General features: G+C 49.2%; 1 protein-coding gene across 1 annotated transcript; it reads left to right on the forward strand.

The window, feature by feature from the left end:
• The first annotated feature begins 10,379 nt into the window (after positions 1-10,379).
• Positions 10,380-11,878, forward strand: CLDN5 (claudin 5). The gene has a single exon (XM_060121312.1). The coding sequence runs from the start codon at positions 10,611-10,613 to the stop codon at positions 11,265-11,267; it is 657 nt and encodes a 218-aa protein (XP_059977295.1). The 5' UTR covers positions 10,380-10,610; the 3' UTR covers positions 11,268-11,878.
• Positions 11,879-13,138: the final 1,260 nt, after the last annotated feature.

Consider the following 13,138-nt stretch of genomic DNA (forward strand, 5'->3'; position numbering starts at 1 on the left):
TGGGGGAGGGATAAATTAGGAGTTTGGGATTAGTGGATATAAACTACTATACATAAACTAGATAAACAATGAGGTCCTACTGTATAGCACAGGGAACTATATTGAATATCCTGTAATAAACCATGGTGGAAAAAGAATATGAAAAAGATTATATATGTGTGTGTATCTAAATCACTTTGCTGTACACTAGCATTGTAAATCAACATTGTTAATCAACTATAATTCAATACAACATTGTGAATCAACTATAATTCAATTTTTAAAATGTTTTTAAACATGGAAAAAGAAATAAAAGCCTTTGCAAGCAAATTCTACCTTTCAAGAAACAGATGATTCCAATCTTGTACAAATTATTTTGGAGAATAGAAAAATAGGAAACTCGCACCTCATTTCTACAAGGCTGATATAACCTTGATATGCAAACTGAACAAGAGTAGAACAAGAATAAAATTACCAGTAAATCTCACTCATAAACACTGATGCAAACTGAATCCAATAATGGATCCAAAAGATAATTTCTCATGGCCAAGTTGGGTTTATCTCAAAAATGCATGATTGGGTTTCCCTGGTGGCGCAGTGGTTAAGAATCCTCCTGCCAATGCAGGGGACATGGGTTCGAGCCCTGGTCCGGGAAGATCCCACATGCCGGGGAGCAGCTAAGCCCGTGCGCCACAACTACTGAGTCTGTGCTCTAGAACCCACGAGCCACAACTACTGAAGCCCGCATGCCTAGAGCCCATGCTCCGCAAAAAGAGAAACCACCGCAATGAGAAGCCTGTGCACCGCAACAAAGAGTAGCTCCTGCTCGCCACAACTAGAGAAAGCCTGCGTGCAGCAAAAAAGACCCAACACAGCCCAAAAAAAAAAAAAAAAAGCATGATTGGTGTAACATTATAAAATTACTTGAAGTAAATCACCATATTAACAGATTAAAAGAGAAAAACCACAGAATTATTTCAATAGATGTAGCCAAAAAAAAACCTGATGAAATTAAACTTTCGTAATAAAAAACAAAAATAGGAATTGAAGCTAATAGAGTAAAGTACATCTACTAATATATAGTAGACAACATTAACAGTGAAAGCATTCTCTGTGAGATCAGAAACTTTACATGATGCCCATGATGAAGGCTTCTATATGATGTGCTACTGGATATCCTAACCAGTGCAGTGAAATGAGAAAATGAAATAAAAATATGAAGAGTTAGAAAGAAAAACACACACTCATTATTTACACATGATAATGATAATCTATGTGGAAACCCCAAAGGCATCTACAAATAAACTATTAGAATTAGATAAGGTTGCTGGATTTAAAGCAAAATTCATTTGCATTTCTATACAATAGCAAAAATCAGTTAGAAAATGCAATTTTAAAAAGATTTTAAAATAGCAACAAAAATATAAAGAATCCAGGAATAAATCTAATAAAAGAACTGCAACCTGGTAATATAGTAAAAATAGTATCTGTGGCACTTCTTATGGGCCATTACTACTCTAGGCATTTTAATCCATGAGCAAATATTTTCTCCCAGTGTGTACCTTTTCATCCTTTAAAAAGTGTCTTTTACAAAGCAAAAATTAATTTTGATAAGGTTAAATTGATGATTTTCTCCTTTTATGATCCTGCTTTTGGTGTCATGTCTATGTCCTGAAGACTTTCTTCCAAGTTATCTTCTAAAAGTTCTATAGTTTTACATTTTACATTTAAATCTAGGATTCATTTTGAGATTTTTGTTTAATGATGTGAGGTTTTGGTTGAGGTTGATGTTTTTTTCTATTGATATCTAATTGCTTTAGCGTATTTGTTGAAAAAATTATCTTTCCTCCATTGAGTTGTCTTTTTTGTGGTAAAATGTGCATCCCATAGAATTTAGCATTTCAGCCATTTTTACAATTCGGTGGCATTAAGTGTGTCATATTATTGTGCATCCATCACCACCATCCATCTTCAGAACATTTTCATTATCCCAAACTGAAACTCTGTACCCATTAAACAATAACTCCCCATCCCCTCCTCCTCCAGCCCCCTGGCACCCACTAGTCTACTTTCTGTCTCTATGAATTTGACTACTCTAGGAACTTCATGTTAGTGGAATCATACAGTACTTGTGCTTTTGTGTCTGGCTTATTTCACTTAACATAATGTCTTCAAGGTTGATCCATGTTGTAGCATGTGTTAGAATTTCCTTCCTATTTAAGGCTAATATTCCATTGTATGGATATACAACCTGTTTATCATTCATCCATCAGCGGATATTTGGGTTGTTTCCACCTTTTGGCTGTTGTGAATAATGCTGCTATGAATGTTGGTGTACAAATATCTGTTTCAGTCCCTGCTTTCAATTTTCTTTTGGATCATTGACTTGCTTTTGCATGCTTGTCAAAAATCAGTTGTACTCGTGTGGGGCTGTTTCTGGGTTCTCAGCACCATTGAACAATGTCTCTGTCCCCTGTAAGCAGTATTAATATCTATATAAGTTTTAAAATCAGATAGTGTGATTCTTCCCACTTTATTCTTCTTTTTCAGAATTGTCTTAGCTATTCTAATTCCTTTTCCTCTCCATATACATTTCAGAATAATCTAGACCTATAAAAAATCTTCCTGGGATTTTGAAGGGAAGTGCATTATTCACTATACATTATTATAATGAATAATGAATAAGTGCATTATTCATTATTCTTTATCACATAACGTCTTCCAATCCATGAACATGGAATGCCTCTCCGTTTATTTAGATGTTTTTTGATTCCTTTCATCAGTGTTTTATAGTTTTCAGCATATAACTCCTGTACATATTTTGTTAGATTTACATCTAAGTATTTTGGTATGCTACTTTGATTGATTTTTGCTTATTAAACTGATTTTGCATTCCTGGAATAAATCCCATTTGGTCATGTATTTTTTATATGTGTTGCTGGATTTGGTTTACTAGTATATTGTTAAGTTTTTTTGCATCTGTATTCACAGGCATTATTGGTTTTAGTTTTCTTGTGAAGTCTTTGTCTGACTTTGGATCAGGGCAGTTCTGGCCTCATAGAGTGAGTTAGGAAGTGTGCCGCCCTCTTCTATTTTTTTGTAAGAGTTTAAGATTGATTGGTATTAGTTTTTCTTTACTTTAAACATTTGGTATAGTTTACCAGTGAGGCCATCTGATCCTGGACTTTTCTTTGTTGGAAATCTTTAAAATTACTAACTCAATCTCTTTACTTGTTATAGATCTATTCAGATTTATTTCTTCTTAAGTCATGTTTGGTAGTTTTTGTTTGTAGGAATTTGCCCATTTCATCTTGGTTATCTACTTTGTTGGCATACAATTGTTCATTGTATTCCCTTAAAATCACTTTTACTGTTAGTGAGATATTATTAGCGATACCTCTTCTTTCATTTCTGATTTTAGTAACGTTTTTAAGGTCAGTTTAGGTAAAAGCATGTTAATATTGTTGAGTTTTTAAAGAAGCAACTTTTACTTTCACTGATTTTGAGGGTTTTTTGTGGCTCAGGATATGGTCTATCTGGTATAGGTTCTCTGGGCACATGAAAAGAATGTGTATTCTGCTGTTGTTGGGTAGTGTTATATAAATTTTGATTGGATCCTGTTGTTTGATGGTGTTGTTAAGTTATATCTTCTTGGTGATTTTTTGTCTATTTATTCTCTCAGTTGTTGAGAGAAGAGTGTTGAAGCCTCAACTATAATTGTCAATTTGTCTATTTCTGCATTCAATTTTATGAGGTTTTGCTTCCCATATTTTGCAGCTCTGTCCCTTGGTGTGTACACATTTAGGATTGCTATGCCTTCTTGGTGGATTGGCCCTTTTATCATTATGTAGTGTCTCTGTCCCTGGTAATTTTCTTAATGAAGTGTACTTTATCTGATATTAATATAGCCACTGCTCTATTTATTTGATTAGTGTTTGCATAGTATATCTTTTTCTATACTTTTGCTTTCAGCCTACATATGTCATTCGATTTGAACTGAGTTTCTTTTAAATAGCATATATTTGGGTAATTTTTTTGGTGCACTCTACCAACCTTTGTTGTTTAACTGCTGTATTTAGACCACTTACATTTAATGTAATTATTGATATGGTAAGGTTTAAGTCTGCCACTTTGTTTTCTGTGTATTCTCTTTCTCTCTGTTTCTCTGTTTCCCTTTTCCTGGCTTCCTGTGGCTTACTTGAACATCTTTCAGAGTTCTGTTTGAATTATCTATAGTGTTTTTCAGTGTACCTCTTTGTAAAGTTTTTAGTGGTTGCTCTAGGATTACACTTTATACAGATAACTCATCAAAGTCTACTGATGTCAACAGTTTACCAGTTGGAATGAAGTATAGAAACCTTACCTCCCTTTATGTCCCATTACCCTTTCCTATTTATAATACAATTATCTTAGATATTTCCTCTACACACCCTGAGAACCACTTTAGGCAGTGTAATCATTTTTGCTCCAACCATCAAACATAAGTTAGAAAACTCAAAAGGAGAAGGAAAGTCTCCTTCTTCTGTGTTTACCAACATTTTGCTTGTCATATTCTTTCTTCCTTTTTGATGTCCAAAGATTCCTCCTTTTATCGTTTCCTTTCTGTTTAAATAACATCCTTTAGCCCTTCTTTTAGTGTACATCTGCTGGTGACATTCTCTTAGTTTTCCTTCATCTGAGAATATATTTATTTCCACTTCATCCCTGAAGAATATATTCACTAGATACAGAATTCTGGGTTGACATTTTCTTTTCCTTCTAGTGCTTAAAAAAAGGTGCTATGTTCTCTGGTCTCCATGGTTTCTGATGAGAAATTCTGTCATTTGTTTTGTTTTTCCCCTATTGGTGAGATGTCCTTATTTTCTGGCTCCTTTCAGTATTTTTCTTTGTCTTTGGTTTTCAAAAGTTTAATTACAATGTGTCTTGGTGTGGATTTCTTAGGATTTATTCTGTTTGGAGTTCTGGCAACATCTTGAATCTGTATGTTTTTTCTTTTCTTCTTCCTAAACTTAGGAAATTTCCAGTTATTATTTCTTTGGGTACTTTTTTATCCCCAGCCTTTTTCTTCTCTTCTTTTGGTACTCTAATGACATAGATGTCAGACCTTTTGTTATGATCCCACATTTCCTGAAGTTCTGTTCTTTTTTTTTTTAAATCTTGTTCAGATGGAATAATCCTATTGTCCTATCTTTAATTTTTTTTTTTTTTTTTTTTTTTTTTTTTTTGCGGTACGTGGGCCTCTCACTGTTGTGGCCTCTCCCATTGTGGAGCACAGGCTCCGGACACGCAGGCTCAGCCGCCATGGCTCACGGGCCCAGCTGCTCCGCGGCATGTGGGATCCTCCCGGACCGGGGCACGAACCCGCGTCCCCTGCATTGGCAGGTGGACTCTCAACCACTGCGCCACCAGGGAAGCCCCCATCTTTAAATTTATTGATTCTTTCCTATGCCCTCCCCCGCTTTTTGCTCTTGAGCAAAACTCTATCTGCAGTTGGTCCTATTCATCTTGGTCAGAATCAGAAACCCTCTTTGACATGAGGAGACAGAGAAGAAAACTATAAGAAATCATAACTTAATTTGTATTTTCTGTATATAGAAAGACTTTTTGATGGCTAAAGATAAAGATTGAAATCTCATAGGGAAAACCTTAATAGATTTGAATACTCAAAAATTCAAACTTCTATAACATTTTGAAAAAAATTGTTAATAGGTTAAGTAGGAAACAGCAAAAAGTATATGCCATATATATGATAGCAAGTAATGTTTCTAACATATAAAGTGAGAAAACACCAAGGCTCTATGTGGATACATAGACAGTTCACCAAAGAGGAAATAAAAATGAGCAGTATTAATTGGAAAAAACTTTAACTTCATTACTTGTGAAGAAATGCCAATTAAAGTAAGGTGCCATCTTCTACCTATCCAATTAGTAAACTTTAAAAACTGTGACTACCTAGAGCTAATGACAGGCAGTGAAAATGCGTACTCAGATAAGGCGTCTAAGGGACACACCCTCTAGGGTGTGAGCCAGAAATGCTACTTTGAGGAGTTTTTCCTGAGGCAATTACCCGAAATACCAAGGCTCATGAATAATGCCATTCATAGCAGCATTATTTATAATAGAAAATTATCACTTATGAAACTATGTCTTGAGGGATGGTTGAATAATTACCAGGATGATCATCACCGTAAATGTTAATCCAGCATCCACCTTGAGCCAGGAATTGCTGTCCACTAAGCTCCTTGGCAGCCCTTTGATGTTGAGCCCATTACCATCCCCATTTTACGGAACCTTGGAACAGATTGCCTTGGTCACCACCCACTCTCAGGAGTCAGGGAGATAGATGATTCCATCCTGGCTCTCCAGCTCCCAAGGCAGTTAGAAACAATGATAATCATGAGGGTGTTTTTTAACAGAGTAGGGACATGTTTACAATATGATGCTAAATGAAAAAGGAGGATCCAGAATGACTCTACTGATTTTAAGTGAAAGTATAAAATTGTTGCAAAATGCAGCATGCAGAGAAGGACTGAATCTGTGAAGGGACAGGTGGGGGAGAGAAGGTGGACAGAGAGGCCACAGAGGCAGTGCAGATATGAGGGGTGGAGGGTGTGGGGTGAGGGCTGCCTTGGGCTCCTGGGGCCACTATTGCCATTACACAGAGCCTTTGCTGGCCTCCAGGAAATCACACAGAGACCACCATCTGGTGCGATCCATGAGGGCACAGGGGTCTACAAGACCCTGGGTTTCTTGTCAACCAGAGCCCTCTGCCCCCCACACTCCCCTACCACTGGGGAAGGCTAAGCAACAGTGCCCTCCTGTTCTGCCAGCCAGCCAGTGGTGCCCGCTCTGAGGACCAAACTGACATCAGATGAGCTGTGAAGGTCAAGGGAGCCAGGGAGGCTGTCTCAGGAACCTGGAGGGTGCTCAGGAATGGCAGCAGAGGACTCAGGATTGATGACTGCCTCCCCTTCAACCTTGCAGTCTCCACCACGGAGGGCTTTGCATCAATGGTGGGACAGAGGCAAGGAGAGCCCAGTTCCCTCATCTGAACTGTGAACTCACCAGCTCTTTGTCAAAGGGCACTCTGGGCATCGGCACAGGCACCCATGCCCCTCCCACGCAGGGCGCCTTGGGCCCCAGGGCAGGCCTGGCGATGTTGGAGGAGCTGCCTCTGGGGCACCGGTTGCACCAAGAAAGGGCACAGGCAGTGCTCTGTGCTCAGAGGCTCCACAAACAGCTGCTACCCTGAGGAAAACATCCTTAACTATTTCAAAGCCAAAAGACAGAAGGGACATTATTTCTCACTTCCCCCAAAATGAAATCCATTAACTAGGAGCTTCCCAAATCCCAGTCCTCAGAAATCTGGAGCCTAAATTTAGATTGTCCCTGGAAGGTCACCGGATCACCGTGGTGCAGGGTCAGCTGGCAGCTGCTCAAGATAAACTGATTTCTGCCGACTCAGGCCTTTCCCCCACACAATTAATGAGATCCTGCCGCACTTCCCCTGGGAAAGCAGAACAATAGCAGCAGATGAGCAGGTGGCCTTGGCTGGCGTGCTGGCCCAAGAGCCCCTCGCCAGAAATCAGGGATCCACACCCTGCCCAGCCTGGACCCTTGGCCTGCAGGCCTGCGCCCACCACGTCACCCCAGCCCCGCCGGTCTCCTGCCCTTTCCCGCCTCTGGGCTCTTGTGTGGAACTTCTTCCTGGTTTTGGGCTGAACTATCACCGCCTCAGAGAGGCCTTCATCACTTGGTGTCACTCTGCCATCTCTTTCCCTCACAGCCAAGGGCATACCTGAAAGCCCTTCCCAGTCCCTGGTTGAGGGCAGGAGCCCCCTGGGTGTTCTACCCGGACACGATGCTCCGTGTATAGTAGGTGGCCAGGAGATTCTAGAGAGTGGAAGGAAGGGCAGGCAAGTCTTCACGCCCCCGCAGGTCGGGGCTGGGCCTCTCTGTGGCAGCTCTGATTCAACTGCGGCCAGGCCTACAACCAACACAGTGGTGTCGGGGTAGAAATCAGATTGTGAGAGGTGGGGACTGAGGCCCTTCTACCAAGTCCCCAAGATACTGTGAGGCTGTCCCCAAAGAGACATGGACTCACAGGGGCTGCTCCAGGGTGCCAGGCCAGGATGGGCCCAAAGTGGCAGAGAGAGGGACGCAGGTGGGCAGGCAAATGGGGAGAACCTTGTGCTGGCTGCAGCTCTGAGGTGCTGGAGGAGTGGCAGGTGGCCAGAGGTCAGCATGGGTCACAGGCAGCCCCCTGTCCAGGACAGATGCATGAAGACGGCCACTGTGCTGGGGCTCGTTCCTGGATACTGGTGGGATCAACCAGCGAGCAGACGGGCAGCTCCAGCTTGGGCCTCGAGAGCAAGGCTGAGGGATGGGAGCAGGAAGGCATCCAAGAGGAAGTGACCTTGGTAACACAACCTAGTAGATGCAGGCCCTGCCCAAGGGATACATACTGCAAGCAGAAGAGGCGTGGGTGTAGACAGACCAGTCTGAGGGCCCAGAGGGAGGCAAGTCTGGATGGAACGTGGAGTATGCTGCTGGACTGGCCAGACCCAGTGCAGCTGGCCCATGTCACCTGGGCCGCTCGCAGAAGTCAGTGCTTCGTCCATGGGCAGTGCGGGCCACAGAGGGTTTCAGGCAGAGTGTGACCCAGGAGCAGGGCCTGCTGCGATGCCCAGCTGCCCTGAGGAGAACAGCCCCAGTGGCCAAGGGTGGGGCCTGGACGGCCTGAGGAGGCCACAGCAGTTGACCCGGGAAGACAGCAGCGTGGAGTGTCATGGGGGGACCCTGGGCAAGGTCCTTGGACTTGGGCCACAGGGAAGTGGGATTGAAAGGGTGGGTGGGTGGTAGGGCTGGGCCCCCTGGAGTGGATGGGGGAGGGGACGTCCAGAAAGGTCTGCAACAGGAGGGAAGCAGCGAGTGAGGGGTGTCTGGGAGGAGGCAGTGGTCCTTGGAGCTCCATCTGTGCAGGAAGCGAGGGGGCTGGAGTGAAAGAAGGGGTAAAATTGTCCTCCCAATCCCACAGGGCCCAGCAAACTTGCCTTGGGTGCCTCCCGTGCTGGACGACAGGGTATTATCTCAGCCACCTGAGGAGAAGGAACCAGGCCCAGGAAGGACCGATCTGTTGAGGCGCCCAGGCTTTGGCCAGCCTCAAAGGCAGGCCTTCTCTGGGGAGGCCCTGCTAGCAGTCAGGCACCTGGGACCTGAGGAAGGAGTGGGGGTCCTGGTAGCCCCACTCCAGGGCAGAATACAGACTTTGCTTTAGACAGAGGGGCTGACAGGGAGTGGGGAGGGGGCTGCCAGAAAGGGACTAGTGCCCCTACCTGAGCCTCAGGGGGCCCCACTGTCCATCCCAGTGGGCCTTGGAGAAATGGCTGGGCCATTGTGCAGAAGAATGCCCGGAAATCCCTCGCCTCCCGCCTCCAGCGAGGATGGGGGCTCTTCCTCCCAGTCAGGAAACTCCATGTTGGCTTCCGGAGGGTGGCCTGGGGGCTGGGGTGCCAGGGTAGCACTGCAGCTGGTGGGAGGGCAGAGTACAGCCCCTGCGTTTCTCTCTCTGTCTCTTGTCTGAGGCCTGGAGCAGGGAGTAGGTGGCAGAGCCTGGGGCCACGGGCTGCTCCTGGGAGGATTGCCTGTATGCTGGGTCACTGGGGATTTACTGACGCGGTGTCGCCTCAGCTGGGCCTCAAAGGATGGGGGATGGGCAGCATCTCCGGAAGAGGAGCAGTCAGTGCAAAGGTTGGGAGGTATGGGAAGCCCCGGCAGCAGGGGCAGAGTGGGGGTCTCCGGAGGCCACGGGAAGGCCCCGTTCTTTCTGCTTCGTGCTGGAGCCGCAAGCCCCAGGGACGTGGTGGCGCTGGGCAGGGCCTTGGACAAAGCAGGAACCCCGGCCTGACCCGCACAGGCCTTCCTGGCTTCTCGGCCTGTGAGGGAGACAGTGTCAGCACTCGAAGGGCCACAGTGGTCGGGGTGCAGAGAAGGGGGCTGTGTTGGGCTTGGACTCCAGGGAGAGCTTCCTGGAGGAACAGGCCGAGCTGTGTTTGGCTAACCCGGGGGCCCTCGGCGCAGTGGCTCCCGCCGACCGGGGCCAGGGAAGAGTGGAGCTGGCCTGGGAGGTAGGGACCAACTGGCTCGTTCGAGGATGTGTCGGGGAAATCGGTGCAGACCCAGGGTCATGCAGCTCCTGAAACGGCGAGGTGGGGGCGCACAGGGAGGTAGTTCGTGGAGCGTGGTCAGCTTGGAACGGGCTCTGCAGCGATTAGGACAACGACGGATGAGGGTCCGGGGCCGCCACCGGATGCCCCGCGGTTCCCCGCGCCGCCCGCCTCCCGCCGCCCGCCACCCGCTACCCCCACGCGCAGTTGTTTTTCTAACTCCTGCTGCCGGGGGCGCCTGCGATTGGCTGCGGGCGGATGGCCTGGGCGTGGATTGGCTGCTCAGGGTGGGGGGCTGGGCCCGCGGGTCATAGTCCGCCCCCCGAACCTTCAAATGGGAAGCCCCCCTAGAGGCGCCAGCAGACCCGAGGCTGTGCTGTGGTGCCGCTGGGCCCGGGATCGGAGGGAGTAAGCTGTGCGCGCCCGGAGGCCCCGGGCCGTCGGGCGCCCGTCTTGTCTCCAGCCATGGGGTCGGCGGCGCTGGAGATTCTCGGCCTGGTGTTGTGCCTGGTGGGCTGGGTGGGCCTGATCCTGGCGTGCGGGCTGCCCATGTGGCAGGTGACCGCTTTCCTGGACCACAACATCGTGACGGCGCAGACCACCTGGAAGGGGCTGTGGATGTCGTGCGTGGTGCAGAGCACAGGGCACATGCAGTGCAAGGTGTACGACTCGGTGCTGGCGCTGAGCACAGAGGTGCAGGCGGCGCGGGCGCTCACCGTGGGCGCCGTGCTCCTGGCGCTTGTCGCGCTCTTTGTGACCCTGGCGGGCGCGCAGTGCACCACCTGCGTGGCCCCCGGCCCGGGTAAGGCACGCGTGGCCCTCACGGGCGGCGCGCTTTACGCGCTCTGCGGGCTGCTGGCACTCGTGCCGCTCTGCTGGTTCGCCAACATCGTGGTCCGGGAGTTCTACGACCCGACCGTGCCCATGTCGCAGAAGTACGAGCTGGGCGCCGCGCTTTACATCGGCTGGGCCGCCTCGGCGCTGCTCATGTGCGGCGGCGGCCTCGTGTGCTGCGGCGCCTGGGTCTGCGCCGGCCGCCCCGACTTCGGCTTCCCGGTCAAGTACTCGGCGCCGCGGCGGCCTACGGCCAGCGGCGACTACGACAAGAAGAACTATGTTTGAGTGCGCTTGCGCGGCAGGGCCGCGAGCGGGAGGACCGGCCAGGGGAGCCCCGCATGGACGGCGGCCTCCGCGGCACACAGGCTCTGCGGAACTCTGGGTCCTGCGCACGGACCGGACTCTGTCCGCAGCCCGTCCTCTCCGGCCTCCTAGCCGGCCCCGGGCTGCGCCCTGCCCCGCAAGGCGACGCGCACTTGGGAAGACTCGCTCTGTTTCTTTTTGTGTGCAGTGCTGGCTCCGACGTGGGTAGGGCGCGCGTTCCTTCGGCCGTGTGGGCACTGGACTGGAGATGCCGCTCCCTCTCTGACCGTCAGGGTCTTGGATGCCACCCACTCCCTAGTGGCTCCTGCTGATTCCAGAGGGGCAGACCGAGAGCCCAGGGGCCCCAGCCTCGGCTGCCGGTGGGACGTTTATAACTGGCCTTCACTCCATCAGCAGGCTGGCCTCCGGGTGGGGGCAAGAGACTTGGTCTGGACCTCCCTGTCTCACCCCTGCAGCTCGCCAGGCAAGGCTTACGGGAACCGGATCCTGGGTGTGGGGCTGGGGCCCTGCCCTCCTTCACAGCTTGGGGGGTTGGGGTAAGAGTCCGCTTAGTAAATGGTTTGGATACCCTCGCACCTGTGTCCTGTTCTTTGTCCAGTCACCGCCTGTGCTTTGCAGCCCCCATTCATCCACCTACCCACCAAATTCTCCCCAAAAAGCTCCTGGGGGGACCTTCCAGGGCTGGCCTCTGGGATCCCGAAGATCCCATGGCCATTTCTCAGGTCCCTCCTGCCATCTGGTCACCTTCCCGTTGGGTGGGAAACAGCCACAGCTCACTGCAACCCAGGGAGGTGAGATATGTAGTCAGAAGGGCCACTGCTGAGCCATAGAGCCTGGGGGTGGGGGTGGAGAGTAGGGGCTGTGATGTAGACCCCAGCAGAAGATGCAGGTTGACCCTAGCCAGTGTGTGTGGGTCTTGGGATGCAGGTAGGGCTAAGGGTGGGCTGCCAGGCTACTGGCTTTGCCTAGAAGAGGCTGGTCCCCAGGAACCACCGGACGGGCGTTTTCCACCTGCCCTCCCAGGGTTTGGCCATCTCTGGGTCGCCTCACATGGCTAGACATCTATACAACACTGACTCCGTCCTTTCTGCCAATAGTGCAGTGGGAACAGGGGCAAATCCAGGATGTGTGCTGGGCTCCAGCAGAGCTGGCTGCAGGTTGAGAAGTGCATTGCCATGGGGAGGAGGCACCCGCGGCCGGCTGCCCAGATTCAGCTTCAGCCCCTCCATCCTAGCTCTCTGCACAGGGCCTGTGCCCATCTTGGTGGTCTGGCGGCCAGCCCAGACTTAGGCCAACCATCAGCACCTCTGTGTCAACCCCTGCTGGGAGCACCATGTGACCTTCCTCCTTTGGGTGGGATTCCTGGAGGGCAAAGCAGACCAGAGCTGTCACAGCCACCAAGAACTCATTGCTTCCAGGGCAGAAGAGAACAGTGGACAGGATCAGGGGCTGCTGGGAGGAGTTCCAAGCCCAGCCAGTGCGGAGGGCTTGGCAAATGCCCCCAAACTCCACCCTGAGGGCCATGTCCAGAAATGCCTGGGCCGGGTCCAATGGCAAGGAGTCTCCCAGGCCTGGCCAGGTTCCTCATTGTAGGGAGGGGCAGAACCCAAGGACAGACTCAGGGCAGCTACTGTGAACATGGCCCTGAATCCCAGAACTTCCAGGGAGGCTGAACTATCTGGGGGCCTTAGCTCCCAACAGTGGGATGACTATAGAGAGATGGGCCCCATGGCACAGAGGTCCTTAGCCTTTATGGCAGCCCTGCCTGAGCCTAACCTAGAACAGCTCCCAAGCGAGCAAGTGTGTGATCCTGGAGCCTTGGCTCTTGGTAG

This window comes from Lagenorhynchus albirostris, chromosome 14 (assembly GCF_949774975.1).
Source record: "Lagenorhynchus albirostris chromosome 14, mLagAlb1.1, whole genome shotgun sequence".
NCBI lineage: Eukaryota > Metazoa > Chordata > Mammalia > Artiodactyla > Delphinidae > Lagenorhynchus > Lagenorhynchus albirostris.